Genomic DNA, 24377 nt, shown 5'->3' with positions numbered 1-24377 from the left:
CTGCGGGATGGCTATTCCACTTACAATGGCTGGACCACAGTATCATGACGACTTCGATTCTACACCTAAACAAGATTCAACACCAACACAAGATCAACCTCTAGACCAACCTCGAGAACATACACAGCCACTCTCAGCTCACGATACATCACCTATTCCTGCCAAAGATCATATATGGACGGCCAGACTAAACCTTCGTCTCTTCTCCATCTGTGTTGACGCTCTTCTTCTTGTTATTGTCTCTTTATTGGCCTCTAGTTCTAGTGATGGAACAACCTCCATCATCTTCTTTGGGCTCCTCGTATGTACTTATCTATTCTCAGGCTCTTTCACCTATTAACGAAAGAAAAAAAACTTAGACTGCCCTTGCTTTAATATGGAACTTTGCGGACTCTATCCATGTCTGGACCAGAAGATATCACAGGTTCAGCCCCTCCATACGAATTTGCATCGATCTTCCGTTAGCCGTTCTCTTTGCAATCTTGTCACTCATCTGTGGCTATTTCGGTCCTTCGGATCACGCAATTTCTGGCTCAGCTCCAAGCACAGACGAGTCACATCTTGGGAGACGAGCCCTTGGATGTTTCGGCATCACCAAAGTGTAAGTCTACTGCTATGCTCAAGTCTCATAATTTTGTTTTACTGACTTGCAATTTGTTTAGTCTCGTTCACATGATTCTAGTTTCCGTTGCTTACTACGAGAGAACACAAGCAAAGTCGTCCACATCACGAAGCAACTATGAGAGGAATGAGGGGGATATAGCCGGAGATGAGGAAGAAGGATTGTTATTTAGCGAGTAGTCTGTCTCAAACAGATAGTCGTGCACAATTGGCAGCTAGCGACTTGCGTTTCGTTTCACGCATTTTACCATGAAGATAGAGAAATATCAACATAAGAAAGACACAAACATAGGAGATACCAACATCATCACCACCACCATCGGATCCTTTTTCATCCCCTTCCTAATTTCCAGGCTCAGTAGCTTTCAATGTCCAGACTCTACCCCATCATTACCAACTCACATCTTCCCGCCGCCTTCGGGGAATCAGGTAGAGTCTGCTTCATGTTGAGCTTGTTCTTCCCATCAGTAGTCTTAAGGCACATGTGACAGAGCAAGTCCCCAGGACCGACATTTTCCTTCATCTCCACAATGTCGCAGCCCTTTTTACCTGCCGTTATGACGGTGCCGCAAGGGAAGAATCGGCCAAAGGGTTCGAGTGTCGATTTACAGAGCCAGCAAGAGGCAACGCGGGTGATTTGACGACACATATTGGGTGAGGAGGACCTGGTTAGAGGTGATATGTGTGTTCACGGAATTTTTATGAAATCCAATGGCGTACCTGAAGGGAAGTGGTGCTGAGGTTAGGACAACAGTTGAGTTTCGCCGCTGAGATGCGAGAGCTGGTGCCTACGAAGCTGAGATGAGTTGCTGAGTTGAAATCCCAGCGACGAAAGGATGTGCCATTTTATATTAGAGATAGCTGTTGCAACTATTCACTGTTATCACTAAATTCACCGAGCGTTGCCTATTACATGCAATCATTGTATTGAAGTTCTTTGTTCTGGGTTAGACTCCTCGTGAATAACAGGTACACCATAGCGCTGGGCGGAGAGAACAATGGCATAGACCTATTCACCGCAGACACAACTCCATTAAATACGTGAACGCACTATTCTGCCCATCGATCATTGAATTACTTCTGTACAGTGTCCCTAAGAAATTCGAGGATGGATCCAGCTTGTAGCTTTCATGAATTGAGACCAGTATTTAACGAGTCTTATGATGAACATGGCCTAAAGCAGAACTAAACCTAGGCTGTTAAAACAAATTGAACTCCATCTATAGTATCAAGCTTACCAAACAAAATGATTGGTAGTAGACGCAGTGATCCAAGGTACATGGAAAATCTTCTTTTAAGTCTCTTAACTTCTTTTGAACTACAAAATGTCGACAAATACACGTCCCTTGCCAAGTCTCCATCCTAAGACCCAGCAGAGACCATCCTCTCGCTGCTTATCATGTCCATCTCCTCTTCCCAAAGGATATATATACCGCACATCTTGTCACAAAGGAGACGCTGCCCTGCGTAGAATCATGCATGCCAAGTTTCCCAACAAGCTAACAAAAACTCCTTCCCAAGTACTTCCTCGTGTCCGGATCCGCAAACACTTAGTACACTCGCTTAAAGGGTGGCACGGGCTTGCACTCGGCCTCGTCCAGGGTGGTGTCGATGACCTTTCGGTAGGCCAGGTCGACCTTGCCGTGAGGCTCCTTCTGGAAAGAAAGAGTGTGCTTCATCCACTTCTCGTCATCTCGGTCGGGGAAGTCCTCGCGGGCGTGAGCACCACGAGACTCCTTTCGGTTGGCGGCAGAGGTGGCGGTTTGGATACTAAGAGCCATGTCAGTATTGCTTCAATGTGTTGAAATAGGGTCAAAACTTACGCGCAGGTGAGCAAGTTGCGGAGCTCAAGAGTCTCAACGAGATCAGAGTTCCAGATCATGCTGCGATCCTTCATGCCAACCTGGCTGTACATGCCATCAATCTCCTTCATCTTACGGACACCCTCGTCCAAACTCTCTTGTGTTCGGAAAACGCTGACATCAGTTTGCATAGCCTTCTGCATGGCAAGTCGGATCTCAGCGGTGCTCTTAGGACCATCAGCAGTTCGGACCTTGTCGAGGACCTCGATATGGTCGGAAGCAGCATCAGCGGCAACGGGCTTCAGGGCGTCACCGGGGTTGAACTTGTCACGGATGGTGTGCGAAACGGCACGACCGAAGACAACAAGATCCAGAAGAGAGTTGGCACCCAGACGGTTAGCACCGTGGACAGACACACAAGCGGCCTCACCGCAAGCGTACAGACCAGGGACAACCTTGTCCTCACCCTTCTCGTCAACAGTAAGGACCTCACCAGTGTATCGTGTAGGAATACCACCCATGTTGTAGTGGACGGTAGGAAGGACGGGAATGGGCTGCTTGCGGACATCAACACCAGCAAAGATACCAGCGGTCTCAGAAATACCGGGCAGACGCTCAGCAAGAATCTCAGCGGGCAGATGGCTGAGCTGGAGGTAGATGTGATCCTTCTCAGCACCAACACCTCGGCCCTCACGGATCTCCATGGTCATGGATCGAGAAACGACATCACGAGAAGCAAGATCCTTGGCGGTAGGGGCATATCGCTCCATGAATCGCTCACCCTCAGAGTTGAGGAGGTAACCACCCTCACCACGAGAACCCTCAGTGATCAGGCAACCAGCTCCGTAGATACCGGTAGGGTGGAACTGGACGAACTCGAGATCCTGGTTGGGGAGACCAGCACGGGCAACCATGGCCATACCGTCACCGGTACAGGTGTGGGCAGATGTGCAAGAGAAGTAGGCTCGGCCGTAACCACCAGTAGCGAGAACGGTGTGGTTGGCAAGGAATCGGTGCAGAGTGCCGTCCTCCTGGTTGTAGGCAAGGACACCGCGGCACTCACCGTCCTGCATAATCAGGTCGAGGGCGAAGTACTCGATGAAGTAGTTGGTCTTGTGTCGGAGAGACTGTCCGTAGAGGGTGTGAAGAAGGGCGTGGCCGGTTCGATCAGCAGCAGCGCAGCATCGGTAAGCTTGTCCACCCTTTCCGTACTGCTTGGATTGACCACCGAAAGCTCGCTGGTAACTGGTGAGATTGTCAGTAACCGCTGTGTGGGCGGATTTCAAAGTCCAGACTCACATCTTGCCATCCTCAGTTCGCGAGAAGGGGCAGCCGTAGTTCTCAAGCTCGATAATGGAAGCGGGAGCCTCTCGGGTCATGTAGTGAATAGCATCCTGGTCACCCAGCCAGTCGGAACCCTTGACGGTATCGTACATGTGCCATCGCCAATCGTCCTCGTGCATATTACCTAGGGCAGCGTTGATACCACCCTGGGCGGCGACGGTGTGAGATCGAGTAGGGAAAAGCTTGGAGATACAGGCAGTGTTGAAGCCAGCCTCAGCGAGACCGAAAGCAGCTCGAAGACCGGCACCACCAGCACCAACAACGAGAGCATCATACTCGTGGTCCTGAAAAGTGTCAATTGACGAGATCTGTGATTCGCGGATAATCGGGTAGACGTACGATGACGGCGTATTTGTTGCTCACAAAAGGAGAGGCCTCCTTAGCTCGCAGAGGACCATTGCCAGTGATAACTCGGGCTGTTACAGCTCGTCAGTATTTCAAAGTTGCGCGTAGGATTCGGAGAAAAGCGTACCAACAGGTCGAGTGGTGGAGAAAGCTCGAGAAGGGAACCTAGCAGCCCGCGTGAACTACACAGATGTTAGCAAAGCGCATTGAGGAGCTGACGAAGCTTCTGCAGTGGACAATTTGTTTCATGATGCCATCGCAGAGGCCAGACCAGGGACTACTCACAGCAGGGCCGACGGCCAATCTCCTCATTGCCATAGAAGAAGCCATCATCAACTAGAGTCACTATGACCAAGACCAAACTGCATCCGCGGGGAGAATGGAAAGGGTGGTATTTGACGATATTCTCGGGTGGCGGAGGAGCAGGACTTTTGTTAGATGTGGTTTTGGAGGAGAGAGAGAATGGATTGAGTTGACTGTCCAACCAATCGACAATTCCCCTTGATGTTTTTTTGGGTCTCTTGTCCTTCGCGAGCCTCGATCGGACGGATTCTCTCGGCTCCTCGGTTGATCCGACCAATCAGCGTTGGCTTATTAGCAGCGCCGATTATTCGCCGCCTACTGGACGTGGACGCTGTAAGCCACTGAAGATATAGGGACCCGGAAGTCAATGACCTCGCTGTGCTGTCAAATGATAGAGCTCCTTGAGTCCGAGGAGCGTCGTTTTTTAAGCCAATTGGTTTATAAATTTCAACCATTTTCATGATACTACATTCACTTTTATTCTCCTTCGATCTTCGTCCAACATCAAAGTCCAATGGATCGGGAAGATTCGCCTTTGAGAGTCTAAGAAATCCATGACGTTAAAGACAATCTCATCACGTGTCCGCGGATGTACATTTTGCCCTTCGGCTCCCCGTTTCCCCCGCCAATTCTGATACCAACGGCATGTGCTGACGGCTCCACCTCCAGCTGCTGTCAGTCGTAACATCACGACCCGGCCCGGAACCAGTTTTCGGGGCCGGTCATCAAAGTCCGGTTTTCGTGCTGTAGTCTGCAGCCTTGACAATTCACAAGGTTCAAGAATGCGGGAAGAAACCACTTCCTCTCATGATGAGCTAACACGATCGAAGGCTAAGCTTAGCCTAAGCCTTATGATGAAAGTCTCGAGTTTGATTTGAGGCTTCATGATATTCTTAGGTACATCTTGGTATTCTTCTTCTTGATCTTGCACCCTTCAGACCACAATAAAGCATCAGATACGTCACATTTGAGCAACAGCGTTTTCAATAATCAGACAGAATAATAACGTCTACTGGCTCTATCATTTCCCATTCTGCCTGACTTTATAACCATGACGCTCTGTATCTTTATACTACCAGAATCAATACAGCCCAACTCCTCCTCTTCCTCTGTAAAATAAGACCTCCTAACCCATGTACAACCGCAACAAGGATATCTTAGTAAATCTAATTCGACAAAACTTGGCGAAGCATGACCAAGAAGTTATCGGTCAGCTTATGAACTTCTCTCACAGGAGGTTTAACAGGCTCTCCAGCGCTTCGTCGCAGACGATCCTGTCGCTTGGCTCTGCGTCGCCTCTCAGCTTCGATGGGGTCCAACTCATCTTCTGCTTCCGCCTCTGCCTCGTCTTCTGACCCGTCATCATATGCCATATCCTCGAGGTCCTCGCTGTCTAATCCAAAGTCGGATGAGTTGAAAGCCATTGCCGTTGGCATCATGTCACTTCCTGCATGCCCCTCAGCTGCCATCTTCTGCCTAGTCTTGTCGTTGTGCCACTTCTTTCGAGCTTCTTGCCATGCAATAAGAGAGTTGATCTCTGCAATTGCCTTATCTTTATCCAGAATTCCAGCACTGACACCGCCCTCGAACAAGGCGTTGACATTAAGAGTTCCGTTCTTAGGGCCCTTTCGCAAGAACTCAAGAATACCCTCAATCCAGCCCATGAGCTGTGTAAAGAGGCCATTATCATGAGTATGCACTTCATGGACAAACTTGTAAAAGTTATGCTCGTGTCGCTGGCAAAGATCAATGAATGCCTGGACAGTCTGGTTTGGATCAGCCGATGCATCTTGCTCTCTGCACTTGTCGACGACCTATACACATGTTAGCGATTGGTTTCAATTCGGATAGAGCTCATCTCTTACCTGGATCATGTCATCGATAAAGACGGCAAAATCAGTGACACTGTTGTACACGTTTGCCGACTTGTAGACTCGCACGAGAGGCTCGTAGAAGATGGTAAAGAGATCTCGGAACAGCTGGAGAGTTACCGGCTCCTCGATCAACTGGAGCATCATCTCCTTGTCCCTCTGTCTTGTGCAGAGCTTCAAGTACTGCTTCATATACGAAAACAATTGAGCGCCCTGGCGCAGCTCCTCGTCAATGTTCTCCACAGCGTTGTTGAAAGCGACATATGCGTTGTAGAGTCTCTGGATTTGCTCTCCTGTCAGTCCTGGCTCAATGAGATCAGATCTCATGATCGCCACGATCAAGTCCATATCATCCGCCTCCGCCTCTTCACGAATGGCAACCTTGATATGTTCTTCCGCATGTGTGTACTTGTAAAGCTTGTCTGAGAAGACAGGGTCGTCAATCTTGCTAGCGAGGATATCGATCGACTTTTGGAAGCTCTTGATACCGTCATTGAGTGTAAGTGAGAAAATTCTCTGCATCAGCGACCGTGTACCAAATGGCTGAGCTAGGAAGATGTCGAGAACACCAGACATGACTGCCGCGGGGTTGGCGATACGGATAACGTTCTTGATAACTGAGTATGGGATGAGAGAGTGGATGCGTCTCGCCTGGGCAAAGAGCTCAGGGGAGTTGTCCTCAGCCAGGAAAAGGTGATAGATGACGGCAGCAATCTCGATACGAAGCCACTCGGCAAACTTTCGATATTGTATACTGAGATCCTGGATCGTCTCCTTTTCCTTGATCTCCTTGAAGAGCATGGTAAGTCCGTTCTGTTCTACTATATCGCGACGGAACCTGGAATATGTCAGCTCAAGCTCAAAACCGATGTGGGACAACACTTACTGTTCCATGTACTCATCAAGTTCGGCGGCTCGTTTCCTTGCGATTTCATAGAATTGCTTTTGCTCTTCCATGCGCTTCGCATCCACCTCCTTCCTTCGAAGAATATCTTCAACATCCTCGTCTGTAGGAGTAATGGGCTCGCCACTCAGAAACTCTTGCATAGCCTTGGTATTAGCAAATTGGGGGTTGTGGAGGACGGAGCGCAAGAACGCTCTGAGCGAAATTCTTTGGTTTTCACGCCATAGAACAACTGTCTATGTATCTTGTTAGTTGGCTGTGGAAGTCAAATACTATGCCACTCATACCTCTGATTTATCTGACTTATCCGAATCCTGGCGGATGGCGGGGCTAAGTCTTCCTCCCTCAGTAGACACGCGAGGAGATGGAATTCTAGGAGAGTTGAGCCCCTTGGATCGATTCGATCTGAATGATGCCGCAGATCCAGCCCTACGGTGACCTTGATAGCGTTAGCATAAGCAATCCAACAAAGACGGGGTGATCCTACCAGGCGTCAACATAGAAGAATACCCATTGGGTCTTGTCGAAACTGAGGAAATAGAAGAAGCATCTGATTCGTTTCCATTGCTGAACATGGAAGTAAAGGCGATCGTTGTTGTTGTATCAGACTTGTTCTTCTTGGGCATTTCTGGTACGACTCGACCAGGAAGCTCTTGTCGCAATCGGCTGTGAAGTTTGGCAAAGTCGCTGTATCTCCGTCCAACATAGTGCTCCAGCTCTCCCTTCTTCTTGATGCGTAGGATAAACTCGGCGTGTTTGTGCTTTCGGATCGTATGCTTGACTTGGGTGACTCGAACGCCAGCGACATTGACATCCCAGCCATTGATATAGTTGCCCTCAGGCAGAGTATGCATGACACCAGTGTCAATAGCATTGCTGTCAACAATCTCAATCTCTGAAAATCGAATGCGCTCCTCAAATCCTGATGATGTTCCAATTCCAGACACCATCATTAGCTCAACAAGTTTCCTGGCCTTGATGGCTAGCTTTCGTCGCTTCGTCTCCTCCAGGCGATCCTCCGACGATGAAATCTGCTTTCCTGCGAATGACTCGAGGAACTATAGTCCATTAGCGTCAGATCGACCATCAGGAAATCGCATCATCATTACTCACCACTTGGAGCTTGTCCTGCCAGAATTCCTTCTCGTGCGCCTTATCAAGGAAAGGAAAGTCGCGAACATGGTGGACGAAGATGTATCGCAGAATGGGCAACTCGGACTCCTCAGGGGGGACTTCACCGTGGTCGGATCGAAATGGCGCACCGAAGCGCTGGAGGGCGGTTGTAGAATTGAGTTCGTTTATTTCCCACTTTACCTGCTCCGAAATAAGCTCTCTCTTGAGGTCTAATGTGTGAAAGCATATATCAGCCTACATTACACCGCGTTTGGTCGCAAATCAATGCGCATTGCGATACTTACAGTGTTCTTGCTTGCCAGTCAGCGTCTGGCCTGGTGGCGGCGTAGCATCTTGCTTTGATCGCACTGGGAGGTCGACTGTAGATGGAGCATTCGCAGTAGCACCCTCAACAACTGCGGGCGTATCTCCGGCCGCAGCAGCCATGTCTCTTGCGCAACAGTCGATTATATAGAGCTTTTCGTGTAAGTTTTGTAGGGGTGAGAAGTATATCACGGTTCAGAAGGTCGGCCGCTATCAATGTCTGCTATAAATTGATATCGATGTATGTAGAAGACTCGGCGAAGTTGGGACAGATTTGTGTCAGAAGAACGTCTGGAATATTGTTGGTTTGGTCTGGACTGCTTTCGTTTGGCGGGGCAAGCTGCAGTCAGCTTCGTTAGTACGCTAAAAAGTGCCTTATGGAGCGCAGCTACGTTATGTTGTCGGCTGTTGATAGGGACTCACATCAGTGTCTTCTTCAGGGTATCACGAACAGAACGGTCAAAGAAACAGAACCTCAAATGATGGAACTTCTCCTCCTTGCATTATAGACCTCAACCTTTTAAGATACTCCTCGCGCTGGGCACTTGCGTGTAATAAGCGCCAAAGCGAGGGGCATGACGTGTGTTGCCAAGTACCAAGCCACTCGCCCAGATTCTCGCAACCCTGCTTTTTCGGGTCCTTTTTGCCGTGTTATGGATGCCCGGCATGACAGTCAAACTTTTTTGATATCAAACTAATGTAACGGCTATTTAGCTTTTGGTATAGTCAATGGTCCAGGGCGCCTAATGTAAGGCTGAGCAGACGTTTTAGTGATGAATTATTATCAATACGAAGGGGCTTTCCTACGATTTTTAGACTGATGCCAAGCAAACGACATGTCTTTGTTGTATGAGTTCTCTAGCTTCATATACTCATTTTCTTGATTATCTGCAGCCAAAAGATGTCGACACTGCAATGACGACGACTCATCTCGTTTGATCAGGCCGCTCGGCATCTAAAACAAGCAGCCGATCCTGTTGTTGATCCGAATATCAGTCTCATTTCGACCTTTATGAATACAAGCCACGGTGATATCCACTCCACGTGCGTTGACATCGTGGCTGCTGAGAACTTGGACCAAGCAAAGGATTATGCCGTGAAATAAGAAGAAATTGGGCATTTCTTACGAGTAAGCCAATCATCGAAATGTATACCAGAACGGGGAATTACAGAGGGATTCTTTTGCCCCGCCACGATAAGTTACGCAATGTCGAGTCTGTGCTTTATTGGCAAGCACCTTATATGAATTGCTAAATGAGAACGTTCCGGATATTGTTCGATATGTCAGCCCTAGGAGACTCTTTTATTTGTCTTCCTGTTAATTTAAATGGCTGAGGGTAGCCCTGGTTTCAGTAAATAAAGTCATGAAGAAGCTCAAAACACTATGTCTAGGATCTGGGCTCAGCACGGTTTCACGGAGAACGTTCGGTCTTGGTTAACCACATTCGAGTCTCTAATCCTTGGCAGTTTGGGTCAAAGCAGAGCTGTACCAGGCAATTGGGGGGCTGACTCCGGAACACGGCTCGGCGGTGGGGAAACGTGACACGGAGGCTCCGAAGTATGGCGCCGCCGGCGGCTCGGCGCAGGAGAGTTGGCTAGAAGAAGAAAGAACGGAAATGTTCATAATGAAAACACACAGTAACAAACATTAGAAATCCTACCAAAGCCTTAGGATAGGCATTAGGGAAACAAATATTAAGCTAAGCACTCATAACTCGTTCGTTAGTGAGGATAATCTCTCGAGGTATTTACAATAGTTCAAGCTGTACAGACGTGCTTGCACCTCATATTTACGTGTGAATGATCACATGCCATCATCTTCTATGATGCTTGCAATGGCCATTTACAGAAGTGGCTTCAATGTTACTATAGCATGGATTGAGTCGAGACTCATTGCAAGACTTCTGATGACTGATGTAGGGTAAGCTAACTGACCTGATGGTTGGTCTAACTTCAACTAGACGGTATATCGATAATATGGTAGTATTTTATTTCAAGAACAATCTCGATGTGAATCAACTATCTATTAAAAATCCTGCCAGTACAAAGGGAATAAATGAGTTATGCGATGTGCGCGCTATGATGGGGTATCGAATGAAAGCAATTAATATGAGAACCAACAATTTCACAGTTCATCGAAAACACGAAGCTCCTCCTCTCCATGTGTATGCACCTGCTTCCTCTTTGAATATGGAACACCGCTCTTCTCAGGTCTTCGGAGAGACAATGATGGATGTGCTGCTACCTTATGCGACTGGACGATAGACTCTGCAACACGAGGAGTGCTCGAGGTATCACCGCCCAAGAGTGAACTATGTCTTGAGACATACTGAGCACCAAAGAACAGAACCACCACTGCAAGGAACACAACCGTGATGCATATAATGATAGCTCTCAACCTCAACCGTGTTTTGTCCTGTGACTCTTTGTCCAGACGCTCCCAGAGCTCGACCTGCTCTCGGACAATATCGACTCGATCACTGAGAGCACGGATTCTTGCACGGCCATCTTGGACACGGGTCGTGAGTGATTCGATGTTCTCCTGGTGCTCCTTGAACTGGCCCATTGCTGCAATCTGTGATGTAATATCGTTTTCAATCTCGCAAGCGTCCTTCTCGAAATTTCGATGGATGCTCTGAGACTCCTCCGCCAACTCCCTTAAGGCGGAAACAGTTGACTGAAGTGAGCTCATCTTTTCAAGAACGGCGTAGTATGTCTCGTCGAGTCGCCGTGCTGTGGAAGTAGAGAAAGACCCAAGTTCGACCAATGACTGCTTTAAACCCCTATGAATGCGTCAGCTATAAAGTACCAGATAAGGATGTATGTAGTGTCTTACTCGACCTGCGAGGACGCCTTAGCCTGATCTTCCAGTATCTTCTCCTTGGTCTTGGGTTCCGGCGGAGCAGGGACGTTGAGAGCCTTGTTCTCCTCCTCTCTCGACAGCATCAGGCTTGGCCTCCGACTCTGATCGGGGCTCATGTACGGCGTGACGCCTTCTGAGCGTGTCATAATGTCTACTGATGCTCTGCCTTGATATTGTGGGTTCGCGGATACGGGATGGGAGATTGAGATGTGGTGCGCATGCACGGCGCGGTCCTCATTATATCGATCGCGTTCTTTCTTCTCTCGACGGCCGAGCTTCACGGGCGACGCGAGCTCGGTGATGGATCGTTTCAACTGATGTCGGCTGCTCGAACGAGCACTGGAGACTGAGTTTGTAGAGTCTCGGGGACTCGTAAAGCCTGCTGAGGCCATGGCGTGAGCGGTATTTCCCCGTTGGTAGTGTGGCTGATCCCGATTCGTCCTGCTTGCAGCTATAGTGACCGTACTGTAGGTCTTGAGAAAAACTCTATGCCTGGACCCTGTGACGCATGGATGGGTGGGTTACCCAAAAGAGGGCTTGAAGCAGTAGAATTCTAGGTTTGTTGCGTGGTTGCATCAGGCGATCGTCGAATGGTCAACTTTGGGGATGGTTTAGTGGACCCCTGCAAACCGGCAGTTTCACATGTCACTTGAATATAGATGTATACAAGATCGAAACATCTCCACATAAGCTGGAGATAGTATCCGAATACGTTTTCAATAGTACCTTATATACTGGTAGACGTATAGTCTTTCTTTTCGTAAGATTTAAAACAACTCGAATGTTATGGCATGTACCATCAGCTTGTCAGGCTCAGAATGGTGTCATAATCACCACGATATCCACAATGGAGGTCTTTGACTAAGACCAAGATCCCCAAAAGAACCAGTGGATGGGTCTACTAGAAGATTCACGTACGCTGCTTTCGTCAACTTGGCATCTTAGATCTGTGGACCTCGTGTCACTTGCTGTCCTTCGAGGATATCAGTTGGCTCTCCTACAGCAGATGAGTCTCAGCTAGAGCACGACTCAGGCCCGAACCAGCCGATGTGTGAATCAATGACGAACATTAAATCTAGGAACCTTTAATCACACGAAAACGAACAGCCGTTCGATAGCCGGACAACCCGGTTATCGCTCTGCCCAGATTTGATCGCATATTCCAACGCCCAGGTATATTGTGCTGCTCCCATGTTGCCTAACCTAATCTTTCCGTTGCAAGTTGTAGTCTGAGGTATGCCGCATCGTAAATCATAATGCTGTCGATATATGTCTGCTCCAATCAAATTCCAACCACCAGAACCATCCCGTGATCATGAGTTGATCAGCTTGTTTCGCTTCTCCTTGCGCTTTAGTCGCTCGACTCGCTTCTTGTGCATCTTCTCGGCCATCTTCTCGTATCGCTCAGTCTCCTCCTTCTTTGATCGCTTCTCCTTAATAGCTGCAATCTTGCGCTGTTTATTCGTTTAGATCATGTCTCATCCAATGTGAGGAGAATTTGGGCATACCTGGCGCTCCTGTTCCTTCTCGTCCTTCATCTCCTTCTCCTTGGCCTTGACTTGCGCCATGAGAGCACGCTCTTGCGTTCGCTTCTCATATGACTTCAAGCCAGCGGTAGGTCGGAAAGCCTTCTTGGGGGCATGCCATTGCTTGCCTACGGAACAGTTAGCTTGGTGAGTCCGTATGCGCGCAATGCTGTGAGGTAATGTTACCATTCTTACGCATGCCAAGGGTCTGCTCCGCCGCAGGAGCGGGAGTCAGGTTTGTTTTCTCCGTATCAGACATATTGTTGCTGTGTATCTGTCTTTGATACTGAGGCGTGTCGTTTCAGCGATCTTGCTCGCTTCACTAATTTTTCTGCCAGTCAAAAAAAGTTGAAGCAGTGCACTATCTCAGAGGCGGTGAGAGGTGATAAACCTGTGGCTGTGCACCTCCACACTCGGTCTAGAACTGTGGCTCATATCCAGGGTCCAGGTAGCTCCCCACACTTTAATTCAGGGGCAGATAAGGGGCGATCTTGTCACGTCGCTTGGTGCTTCTGTTTCATGATCTGAAGACTTCTGGCCCCTTCACATGAGTTCCTAATAATAATCAAAGGTTGAACCCGCCTCGGTTCGGCTATTCTTTGCTCCGTTTGATAGTTTACTTGTCTTTCTTCGGCGCTGACGAGTCTTCCAATAATGCGCCATCCCGTCCCTTCTTAGCTGTCAGTCGAGGGAGAATATACGCTATTGGCTACGTCTTTCAGCTGCGAACCTGTAAGCCTCAGATCCAGTTTCTAGGGGTGCAAAAAGACCTGAGACCTCCATCAAAGAGCCAAAAATAACCAACCATAGCTTCCTGAGCTTACCCATGGCTGCCCAAGTATTTTGTCACCCTGAGTTCAAGGTCTTAGGTTTCCTTCTAGCCACTTTGACGGTCTGTAAGGTTTACAAGGATTTCTAGTTTGCAGATTCTCGCAGGTGGCTTTGACTTCGGTGCATGGGAGCTAACCGTTAAGATGCTGATCAAGTGATGTGATTGGAGCAGGGGTAATAACTGTTCGTATTGCCAACCGCATGTTCGTTTACGCTCATGTCAGGCATTTGTATGAAAGGGGGCCAGCCGTATGAGTATGCATCAAGGGAGATAGCCTCGGCCAGATCATGAGCCTATCGCTGGCCAGAAGCAAGTAGTTGACGTACGCACTTCAATGGTGCTTACTATGTACTTAGATTAATTAACATTATTGCAGATGCATGCGTGTAATTGCCATGCATTAGATTACAGAGACATTTCCGAAAGGGAGAGACATTACTATGTGGAGTCTTTAGAGAGACATGTTGGAAGGACGGGTCTATCACAAGGCTTCAACTAAGAACATGCCATGAAAGAGTATGGATGAACACCTATAGTGAGAGGATTAATCGGGCTCATCGTAATCAACATCCATGGCACTACAATGTCATAGTGGGACGCGACTGATGCGGGTTAGAGACCAGATTAGGCCTTGTTCCTTCGGTATCGCGGCCGAATCCTACGTAAATGACATCCCGTCTATCATGGGCCCAGAGCCAAGGCCACGAAATGACGATGAACCATCGCGTGCTAAATTCGGGTATTTCTCAACCCCATTCAAAACACGGTAGATATTTTTGGGAATCTGTCCTGTCTCCTGTCAACATTTGATCCGTCCCGAGGCCTCCTTCACCGCAACGCAGGGAGATGGATCTCATGACGGAATGAAGAGGAAATCGTAATTAGCTGGGCAAATTGGCTTATTACCGTTGCAGATAATAATAGGAATGCCACCCGTGTCGAACGGTATTACATAGCTTCCTCGTTGAGATGTTGGCGAAATTGTTTATGCATACAAGAAAGCCTTCATTTCATCGCGATGCGCCTGAGGGAGGTTATTCGTGGACGAGCTGAACGGTGGCAGGCTGACCTGAGATGGGAATTGGCAAGCCTCTTTTTTTTTTTCACAACCGTGAAATTGGCCGGTTATGAGTGCACGGTGGAGCAAAACGGGGGAATTCGAAGTCTTGAAAGAGGGAGAATCCTTGTATAGTGGCTTAGCTGGTGGACCTGGCTCCACGAGAGACTCTGCCCATGAACCCCCAGGTCTGGGCAAGACGCGAGGGATGAAAGAGAGACATGAGGAGTCAATGTTACAAGGTATCAAAACTGGCCCTTGCCAGGCATTGTATGCATGCAGGTTTGTAGAGTTGAGATCATGCAATTGCTTAGTTTGCAAACACACAATTGTCACGACAACCATCGATCAACAGATGCAACTTGTGTTTTGTCTAAATTGTTCCGCCATGCTTAATTTAGACGTTGTTGAGTCTTGAAAACCGTCCTGTCTTGTTTATACCAAGTTCGGCCATATTTCCGATGCGCCAAGTGCCTTGCGATCATTTTAGTCTGTGCATAATTTGGCGGTGTCGTCGGATATTGGTGTAGATCTGACGTTAAATATGATTATCAGGCAGGCCAGGATAACCTTTGTTGGGAAACACTGTATAAGCGCCCAGAGCAATAGATTGTCAATGCAATAAAATTCGAGATGAAAACTGCTGCCATTGTTACACGGGAGGGGCGCCTGTCGTTTCAAGCTCGGTAGCTGTCAATACCCGGATTGAGTTTGTTGAAACAAATCATCCATGATAGAGACAGCTCCATGATCAACCCGTCGGCTTGTCTGACGTGCTGTGAATTAAAAAAGCAATTAGACAGGAAATCAAAACAAAAGCCAATCAGAGGCTGCAGTCTGATACCGTTGCCTTGGTGAATCTCCCGTCAGAGATGAACAAGACAAAGTGTTTTCACAAGTGCCCTGCACGGACAGATGGGCAGCAGCCTCAGCCTCAACCGCATCCGTCATCAGCTGCCACATCTTTCAAGGTCTCAATTAAGGAATGACTTTCAGGTACGGGTACCAGTGTGGGAATAGACAAGGGGAATTAAGGCTGTTCCTGGCCCCGTGCGTAGCGAGGATGGCGTTAAGCTGGGACTACAAAGACCAAGGCTTTCACTGACCGAGATGTCAGTATGATGAGAAAATGCAAACAGCAAAACAAGTAATTCGTGATACTCTCGGTAAACAACTTTCCCGTTGAGATACAATGGGCCAGTCGACTGACCCATCTGTCAAGATCTAAAATCGGAACTCTTTGGCCTGTAAACCAGAGCGCTCGGACGAGGGCAATACGTAATCTTCAAGGGCTCCTGGTAACCCGGTTGATAGATCACAACCTAACTAACCTTGACAAGTCCTGGGGTTATTGTTTTGGAGAATCGGTTTGTTGTGGTCGTGTTCTCGACCTCGTAATCTCTGACCTGGTCAGGCCGATGGGCCAGGTGGCCTGCCAGCTCATCCTGGACAGATCTCAGGTCGACTGGGGAAGAAGAAAAAAGCAACGGAGAAAAACTCCATAAAACCCGCAAATGCAAAATAACACAACACAACAGAAATGCGCTCAGCCATACTGTATACAGCATCGTATTGTATCCCTCTGGGCTCGCGTGGCGCATAGCAGTCGACGACTGGTTCTAGCCCCGATTCATCGTGCAAGCCATGTCTCGCCTGTACGATAGTTTAGGCGGTTGGTGTGAATTAGTGAGGTTGAGTGTGGGTAGATACAAACCTGCTTTGTTTCTAACAAGCCGTGTTGGCGGATGGCTCGGCACTATCGTATAGTAATATGATTCCATGATTATTGCATGCGGAAACTATCGTGTCGTTTAAACTCCCTACCTTAACCTTAGTTGTTGTGGTGTTTCAATGGGTGGTACCGTTGATCTAGGTCCCGCCCCTTCTTGAGATCGATCTGTTCGTTGGTGGCTGCCCTACTACAGCAGCCTCCTGGTCTCTCAGTGGATATGATTGGCCTTTGACTTACACCAGATCAAGATACAGCTGTGTATGGGTTGCAGAGAAATCACCGAAAACTTTGTGTAGCGACACAAATGCAGAATTGATCATGCATCTTACGATAATTTCTAGGCGAAGGCTGTGCTAGAAACCCTTGTTCTAGACAAATCGTCGATTCCCTTAGCCGTGAAGCCTTTTCGCTCATGTGTCGCTGACCTTTTGCACCGGTACAGACGTTCCGCCATGCCGTTGATAAGAGATACCTGCTGGTTGAGGCTGACTCGGGCCTATGAATTGTATTCTCAAAGTGGTCAGCCGGTTATCATCCGAATCCTGACCTGCAGCTGGCCGCTGACCACCAAACGGTCGCAATGCTTATTGTAACACAACTGGTCGCTAATCGACTAGGATCTCTTCCTGTTTCCAGCGTTTGATGGTGTGAACAACTTCTAGTTAGGTTCTCTCCAGAGTTTGACAATTGTCCGAAGAAACAACTCTCGTGATAGTTATCTATGATGCTTGGCCTAGGGGCTGGCCAAGGTCATCGATACTTGATTTTCGAATGCGCAACCGCCAAGGGCGTTAGATTGTCGCGGCCATCAAGCAAGACATCGTGCCGCCCGCTGTAACCGTTACTCATCCCTGGACCTCCACTTTGATGTTCGCCTCCCCCGCTCTCAAACCTGGAGGCCATCCCGGTAAAGGCGCTTGGTGAGTTTGGGCATGGGAGGATTGAAGATCATTGACATGGAGTATCGGGGAGATAATTGCAAGAGAGTCTCTCTCACATGATAGAGTTGTCCTTTCAACATGAATTAGGTTCGACGCTTGATGTTACTTGCTCAAGTCTGCTCGCTTGCATCTTCCTCCATCTGTCGTGGGCTTGCAGCTTTTGTATGCACCTTAGGTGCAGGTACACGGCGCACCGAGGGTGACATGGGCAGGGGTGTTAAGTGGCTCCTGACAGAAACAGCAGACGAATAACAGAGGCCTCGGGCGCTCAACAGAGCAGCAGCAAGCACCTCGAGAGCGTTCGCAGTGCCAGGGACGAACAAAGAGCCAGGGATACTGTAGTCGACCTGCGAGGTCACAGTGCAGATGTGGACTTGGAGTCTCATGTACCGATATTGACAGTACCTGTCATGAAATGGTGACCACCATGAAAGTGTACCACTACAGTTGATGAAGATCAATATCCATGATGGTAATGCTGTCCTGTTTCAGTAAGATTGGACGAGGAGCAGAAGCGTTTGTTCATCGCTGATAGCGCAATAAAATGATTATGCTCTTGTCAGATTGTCATGAATAGCAGAGATAGATTAATTGATATTTGACAGCATAAGATGTCATATCCGAAAATTATTATCATCCAGTCAAGACAATAACAAGAAGTATGACCGCTGGTTTGGTGCAATTTGCCCCAAAAGGACAACACAGTGCGGGTCTGGTTTTGGGGTGGATGAAAAAAGCTCCACCACCAAGCGGAGACGAGGAGGCCCGGCCGCCCCTGGAGAGGAAGAATTCATGAAGGGAAGGAAACCCAGGTCTAGCGAAGGGTACTTACCGCTGCCGCCTTGGAAGAAGTCAGAACAAACGACGACAAACGCAGGACTATATGTGTTTTTGATATTAGGTCCTATACCCAGGTACTCTCCACGTTTTAGTAAGTGTTTTCACAATGCATCAGACTGCACACATGTTACCAAAAAGTAACATAGTTCATCACACACAATCCCTTTTGGGTTCCCTTGGCTTCTTGATCGGGTCACCCTAACACCTCGATTCATGAACCGCCTTCCACTGGCATCCACTCGATCCAATCTTGCAGGCAACACGGGCAGCTGGAGTCCCCGACAGAGGTGGCGCCCCTTGGCCATGTCGTGTCTCTCGACCGTGGACTGTGGATGCCAGGGCGGATTGTCCAGGACCACGCCAGCAAGCCAGGTACCTGAACTAAGAACTAAGGAACTAGGGATTAGGGATCATGAACTACTAAGGCTAGGGGGGCCTGGCCAAAGTTGGAAGGAAGCGCAGAGGTACTAGAGATGCATGTTCTCCCTGGCCATTTCCGGCCGTCTATTCGCAGTCGTGTTGGTTGCAGCGGTACCTGTCCATACGTACCCCATCACACTCAGTTGGCAGTGGGGGACCCCTTGCACTTGCATGCACTTGCGCTTGCTGGGCGTGGCTGAACACAAGTGCATTTGGCTTTACCTCTTTCCCTCTGACCTGCCTTTTATCACGAAATCGCGTTTCTATCCCCCCCTCCCCCGTCCCGTCCCGTCTTCTCTTCTTCATCTCTCCGGCTGCACCTCAAATCGAAAACGCCGCCTTTGCGAGCGAAGATTCTCTTTCTTCCTCCTCCCGACCTCTTCTTTCTTGGTGCGATTCCAGTTGCTCTCTTGTTTTTGTAGAGTTGCGCTGGTCTTGGCCGTCCACTCCTTTTCTTTACATACCATAGTTTTAACATCCGCCATTCGAGTTGTTCGTCCAGCCAATTTTCCGCGATTCATCTCGACGACTTTCAAGCCTGTTGCTGCCGTATCATCTGGTCCGTTACCCCAGTACGACTTGCTTGCCATTATTTGTAGCAATATCCTTTTCTCGAAGCCGACACTTTTCGCCTTTTCGCGTGTTCAATTTCAATCTCAAGATCTACAGACTGATCGTTGCTTGTGACGCCTCAGACGCGACCCTCTTCGAAATTGTCAACACCATTGCTATACATTTGCTCGAACCGAATAATTAAGCGAGCCCGGCGGTTCTGGAACGGTTGCCTTGCTTGTCCTATGAACCTTTAATTCACACATTGTTGTCCATCACTTCATTGCCGCTGCGCGGCTGAGGAGAAGATGGCAACCGCATTTGGCCCTGAGGGGCTAAGCCGTCCAACTCCCGGTCCAGCGTTCGATAACCCTTCCGATCGATTCGCTTCCTCAATGAACTCATTTACTGGCCCTCATTCCGTTGACTCCCAGTCTCAGCTCGATGAGCCACCGCCAAACCCTCCATTCGTCTTTCCAGCCAAACCGCCTGCCTCGGCGTCCGCGCCCTCTTCCTTCTCGCGAGCGACCGGTCGTCGTCCCATGTCGGCCATCGAGACGCCCAACTTCAGCTTTGGGTTTTCTGCTGAAAATGCAGAGAGACAGTCTCGCTCGGCATTGCCTGACTTTAGCTTCAACCCTGGTGCTCTACTTTCGCCAGATCGTGAAAACAATTTTCTCCTGACTCCTCCAATTTCACCTCACTCTCCCAGAAACATTGCATCATCACAGCGACCCGGCGGCCATGGACATCGAAGAGGTGGGAGCGAATTTGTTGGGGGACGTATCCGTGAGGGCAACTCGATCGCCATCATGAGCACTAGTCCTACCAAGTCAGAGAGTGGACTCGTGACGCCAACATTTCAACCACCAAGAAGAGGCCATCGAAGAGGGATTTCAGGCGCCATCTCGACAAATGACCTGCCCATTCTTCAACCTCCCGTTTTTGATGCCGCCGGCCGAGGAAACAGCGCACCGACTAGCCCGACCACCTTCGGCCAACCTAGCAATCAACTGTCTCTACCTCTGGATGAAAAGGTTGTTCCTGAACCTGCATCTGCTCCTGAACCCGAGGCGCCAAAGGAAACGGAGCAGCCTGTTTCAGTCCCTTCACCGAGCGGAAGCCCCAAACAACCCAAGGCCCGTGTCGGCTTTTCCGACACACTTGAGTTTATCCCACGACCTTTGTCACTCGTCTCCAATGAGACTTCCAGCACAGTAACAGCACGACCTGGACACTCTGTATCTGGCAGCATCTCGTCAATTGTTTCAACCGCATCTCACAACGGTCGTGATAGCCCATCACCATTATCTCAAACATCGACTCGCGAAATTTCAGACTCGAGGCCAAGCACTGCAGGTGCTATTCTCGAGCGTACTCCTGACCAGGCTAACACGCCATCTTCACCAAAACGTCGAAATTCGATTCCGACATTACTCAATTTTGCTGAGGCTCCCAAGGCAGAAGATCCTGAACCAAGTCCGACAAGGAAGCGCTGGTCATTTTTCGTCCGAGACTCTTCAGCTGGAAACACATCACCTGGCAAGAGACCACAGAGCGCTGGGTCAATCGATCTGTTAACCAAAGCATTACCTGTATCAGGACATGAGATTGGTCCAGCTGGCGAAAGTGCTGATATCACTCCCGTCAAGAGTAAGAGCAGCAACAAGAGTAAGAAGAAAAAGAAGAAAGTTAAGGGCTGGGCTGGGGCTATCTTGCCACGAAAGCCTAAATCTCACAGCAAACGATCAAAATCTGAGGGCGGCCGTCCTCCAACTCCACCATCTTCCAGAGTCGCTCGATACGAAGGCGAGGAGGAGATGTATGGAGAGCCTGAATTGCTGGAGATTTCGACACCAACTCTCACTGTCACCGAATCTCCCAACATACCTCAAGATGAGGCACCACAGCGATCAACAGATGAATCATCATATCCTATGATCGATCTCGACGCTGCTCTCGGCCCGTTCAACACCCCTCTACCACTCAATCCAGAGTGGGAGGCAGCGCAGCGAGCTGCTGGCGGTGCCGGCAAGCGGCGACTTCACAGTGCCCAAGGCATGAAGGGTTTCAGTGGTCCAGGCATGCATTACCATCGTCGCGCAGAATCTGCTCCTGATCTGCCTCCCTTTGACGCAGGCCGTGCTGGCATTCACCGTTACAACAGCAGCTCAACCATGGCCGACGTTTTCGAAGAAGATGAAGAGGATGATGACGACAATGCCAGATCTGGGACAACAGATGATTCTTCAGAAGAAGAGACTGATTCTGACAGTGATGCTACACCTCCAGCTGCTGTTACTAGAGACCCCTTACGTGACTCACAAGACAAGCTTTCAATTCACAGCTCAAGCCAGTCGAACCAGGCTATGAGGCGAACCACCTCCAGCCTGAGTGACAAGGACCAAATATCTGCCAGTACGGTGCGGGGTGAGCGCTCGAGGTCGTCCTTACACGAAAGCGTTATCGCTGAAGAGATGCCAAGCGTGATTTTTCGATCACCTTTCATGCCTGCTGAGCGAACTGAGACTACTGATTCTGCTCCTTCTTCATTGAGAAGGTTCTCAGGCACCAAGGATCTGTCACCTGGTGAAGTCAGCCCCTTGCATCTTCCTGCACCAGCCAATGTTCCAAACAGCCCGTACGCCATGAGCTACTCGTCTTCTTTCCCGTCTCCCCGGTCGCCAATGTCTGTTGAGGTCCAGCGAATCTCAACAGCTCCCTCATCAGTTACTGACGAGAACAATTTTCGGTCTCTGCTGTTAATGGGAGAGCCTGGACCCGAGGTTCGAGTTTCAGTGGATTATGACATCCCTTCATTGACATCTAGCAACTCTACAATGACAAGGGAAAGCATGTTCCTGCCCAGCCAGCGTCAATCACAGCCCACTCTCCGAGAACCTCGACCAGTTTCGGTCTCCTCTGCTGCTTTTGGACGTCGTCGATCAAGTCTTGCCAGCCTCAGCCGTCTCATCAGTAGCTCTCATGGTGAACGGAGCAAGCTCTCAATGGAAGTCACGCTGGACAACGACGAGAACCACAAGAAGGCAAAGAGTAGCCGAACGAAGAAGCTGGGTCGAATGATGCAGTTTTGGAAACCCGCTAAGGAGAAAGAGGGTGAGGCGAAGTAATGAATGAGATATCCGACTTGAAGAAATCCTACAGCGTTGGCGTTCTATGACTGCCGTTGCAATTGCACGGCGCATGTACAATATTCCTTTTGGTATGTTGCAACTGAGGCTTTACTCGGTAGCTTTGCCAATTCGACTCTATTTGCGGTCACTGCATGGAGCAATGGCCAGCTTAACTTTATCGGTCAAGAAGCAAGGTATCAACAGACATGGTACGGGCCTTGGATTGATGGAATCCCAAGTATTTTAGTTTAAGGAACGGAATGGGCGCAGAGGTTAATGATTGCATGAATAGCATTGGTATCTGGCATTGGCTCATGTACCTGACTCCCAGGTCGACAGGGCCGATGGTTGAGTCAGATACATGGGTAGCTTGGACTCCGCAGAGAATTGGACAACCCATATGTGGCATTTTTTATGCTGCTGTCAACATGAGGGAAACGTAGTGGGATATGAGATCTAACTAGGTATCTTGCGGAGGCGGCTGGTAAATGCACAGAACTAGTAATGAACATAGTGCTGAAATGACTCTGATCCTGAAACTACGACGACGTGAGGTATGCCTCGTAACCCTATTCCCGACATGATGAATGTTGGGTCTGTTTCGGGACAAGGATGATATCGAAGAGTTTGGGAAGAAGACGATCACATTCTCTAGACAGGTACAAAGCTCAATACTCAGGAGTCATTAAGTCGTGAAATGTATTCAAGAATGCTGCCTTGCAGTCTCTATGTAAAACCACCAGTAATATGGTGATGCGGGCACAATAATCCTCCCAAGTAAATCCATTCCATTCCGTTCCGTTCCGTTCCTGAAACGCCTCAAGCAAAGCCAATTGCGTGCGTCTCGTCAAAAAGGTAGTGTCAAAAGTCCAAAGCAACGACGCCATCTCGCTGAAGTAACATCACATCCACTTCTTGGCCATATTAGCAAAACCACCCCAAGTATCGCCACCACCACCACCGCCGCTGTAGGAGTGCGTGTCGCGCTCCACACGAACAGCGCTGTTGCCGCCGAAACCGCTGGCCATACGGACAGCTTCGCCTACTAGGCCGGACGAGCCGCCCGTGGCAGCCTTGGAGGCGACACCGAGCATGCGCTCAATGGCGGGTGGGATACGTAGGCCGAAGCGGGCGAGGAGAGCAGTCAGAGCTCCCCCCGTGATGAGGGGCATGATAACAACGAAGAAGACCTTCCATGGGTGGCGCTTGGCCCAGTGGACAAGGTCGCGGAGGAGACGCTTGAGCTGCTTGTATGTCTTTTGGACGAAGCCTTGACGTGGGGAGCGCTTGTAGTAAGACGAGCGACCTAGTCAGCTAGTTAGCACCTTTCGATTCCGAGGTATGCGGCTGGGAGGGGTAGAATTACTGTTTCCAAAGAAGCTCGAGCGGCTGTTGTTACCGCCAAGTCCAAAGAAAGAACCGCGCGAGGAATTGTGCTTGCCATAGCGATCTCCGCCAAGGAAGGAGTCTGCCATATCCGCGAAGCCACCACGGCCACGGCCACGCTCACGGGAGCTAGAGCGGGAGCGGGATCGTGAACGTCGCTTCTTGTGAGAACGAGAAGATTTGTGACGGCGAGATGAGGTTCTGCCTGAGAGTACGGAGGCGCCGTCGTTCCAGTCGAGGAAGCCCATTTTATGAGGATTCTCGGTGGTTGGATATGGAGTATTCTTTTGGTGGTGAGATTTCAGCGGACAGAGGGAAAGCTCAGATTGTGCGCATTCGTGAAAGAAAAGACGCTATTAATTCAATTGAAGAATTATCTCGTGTCGTTGATTAATCCTCAGTTTGATTCTGAGCAAAATCAGGATCGAAACGAGTAAAGGGCGGATTGTGATTGATGTGCGCTGCTG

General features: G+C 49.2%; 7 protein-coding genes across 7 annotated transcripts; 2 read left to right on the top strand and 5 right to left on the bottom strand.

Annotated features, from left to right (window-relative positions):
- Positions 1–25: 25 nt before the first annotated feature.
- On the top strand, positions 26–801 carry BKA55DRAFT_684094 (uncharacterized protein; the record flags this gene model as incomplete). Its single annotated transcript, XM_046198594.1, has 3 exons — positions 26–301; positions 360–601; positions 663–801. The coding sequence occupies 3 exons, from the start codon at positions 26–28 to the stop codon at positions 799–801; spliced, it is 657 nt and encodes a 218-aa protein (XP_046054634.1).
- Positions 802–1703: 902 nt separating this feature from the next.
- Positions 1704–9160, bottom strand: BKA55DRAFT_659603 (uncharacterized protein). The gene is made up of 14 exons (XM_046197539.1): positions 9051–9160; positions 8609–8967; positions 8304–8533; positions 7678–8248; positions 7478–7629; positions 7173–7426; positions 6281–7124; positions 5597–6229; positions 4919–5166; positions 4660–4733; positions 4107–4183; positions 3723–4051; positions 2445–3668; positions 1704–2391 (listed from the first exon to the last, which is right to left on the bottom strand). The coding sequence occupies exons 2-14, from the start codon at positions 8748–8750 to the stop codon at positions 2172–2174; spliced, it is 4998 nt and encodes a 1665-aa protein (XP_046054633.1). The 5' UTR covers positions 8751–8967; positions 9051–9160; the 3' UTR covers positions 1704–2171.
- A 1446-nt stretch (positions 9161–10606) lies between these two features.
- Positions 10607–12055, bottom strand: BKA55DRAFT_553330 (uncharacterized protein). The gene is made up of 2 exons (XM_046191523.1): positions 11464–12055; positions 10607–11410 (listed from the first exon to the last, which is right to left on the bottom strand). The coding sequence occupies exons 1-2, from the start codon at positions 11880–11882 to the stop codon at positions 10753–10755; spliced, it is 1077 nt and encodes a 358-aa protein (XP_046054632.1). The 5' UTR covers positions 11883–12055; the 3' UTR covers positions 10607–10752.
- A 748-nt stretch (positions 12056–12803) lies between these two features.
- BKA55DRAFT_684090 (uncharacterized protein) lies at positions 12804–13275 on the bottom strand (the record flags this gene model as incomplete). Its single annotated transcript, XM_046198593.1, has 3 exons — positions 12804–12944; positions 12999–13144; positions 13203–13275. The coding sequence occupies 3 exons, from the start codon at positions 13273–13275 to the stop codon at positions 12804–12806; spliced, it is 360 nt and encodes a 119-aa protein (XP_046054631.1).
- A 4413-nt stretch (positions 13276–17688) lies between these two features.
- On the bottom strand, positions 17689–18723 carry BKA55DRAFT_533615 (uncharacterized protein; the record flags this gene model as incomplete). Its single annotated transcript, XM_046189500.1, has 3 exons — positions 17689–18056; positions 18411–18495; positions 18577–18723. 3 exons carry the CDS (start codon positions 18721–18723, stop codon positions 17689–17691), a joined length of 600 nt encoding a protein of 199 aa, XP_046054630.1.
- An 852-nt stretch (positions 18724–19575) lies between these two features.
- BKA55DRAFT_152147 (uncharacterized protein) lies at positions 19576–22610 on the top strand. Its single transcript, XM_046184949.1, has one exon. The coding sequence runs from the start codon at positions 19699–19701 to the stop codon at positions 22519–22521; it is 2823 nt and encodes a 940-aa protein (XP_046054629.1). The 5' UTR covers positions 19576–19698; the 3' UTR covers positions 22522–22610.
- Positions 22611–23426: 816 nt separating this feature from the next.
- BKA55DRAFT_684088 (uncharacterized protein) lies at positions 23427–24158 on the bottom strand (the record flags this gene model as incomplete). Its single annotated transcript, XM_046198592.1, has 2 exons — positions 23427–23830; positions 23891–24158. 2 exons carry the CDS (start codon positions 24156–24158, stop codon positions 23427–23429), a joined length of 672 nt encoding a protein of 223 aa, XP_046054628.1.
- Positions 24159–24377: the final 219 nt, after the last annotated feature.

The sequence above is a fragment of the Fusarium redolens genome, assembly GCF_020744475.1.
Source record: "Fusarium redolens strain MPI-CAGE-AT-0023 chromosome Unknown BKA55scaffold_2, whole genome shotgun sequence".
Classification (NCBI taxonomy): Eukaryota; Fungi; Ascomycota; class Sordariomycetes; order Hypocreales; family Nectriaceae; genus Fusarium; species Fusarium redolens.
Note: the sequence above shows the minus strand (reverse complement) of the source record. Positions and strands in the feature narration are given on the sequence as shown.

What these genes read in the sequence shown, in the direction of transcription:
- BKA55DRAFT_553330 (XM_046191523.1), bottom strand. Translation starts at nt 11,882, where the DNA reads ATGGCCTCAGCAGGCTTTACGAGTCCCCGAGACTCTACAAACTCAGTC. An exon ending in AAGGCGTCCTCGCAGGTCGA is followed by an intron (nt 11,411 to 11,463) that starts GTAAGACACTAC and finishes ACGCATTCATAG; the next exon opens with GGGTTTAAAGCAGTCATTGG.
- BKA55DRAFT_152147 (XM_046184949.1), top strand. Translation starts at nt 19,699, where the DNA reads ATGGCAACCGCATTTGGCCCTGAGGGGCTAAGCCGTCCAACTCCCGGT.
- BKA55DRAFT_659603 (XM_046197539.1), bottom strand. Translation starts at nt 8,750, where the DNA reads ATGGCTGCTGCGGCCGGAGATACGCCCGCAGTTGTTGAGGGTGCTACT. An exon ending in GACTGGCAAGCAAGAACACT is followed by an intron (nt 8,534 to 8,608) that starts GTAAGTATCGCA and finishes TTCACACATTAG; the next exon opens with ACCTCAAGAGAGAGCTTATT. An exon ending in TTATCGATGACATGATCCAG is followed by an intron (nt 6,230 to 6,280) that starts GTAAGAGATGAG and finishes ACATGTGTATAG; the next exon opens with GTCGTCGACAAGTGCAGAGA.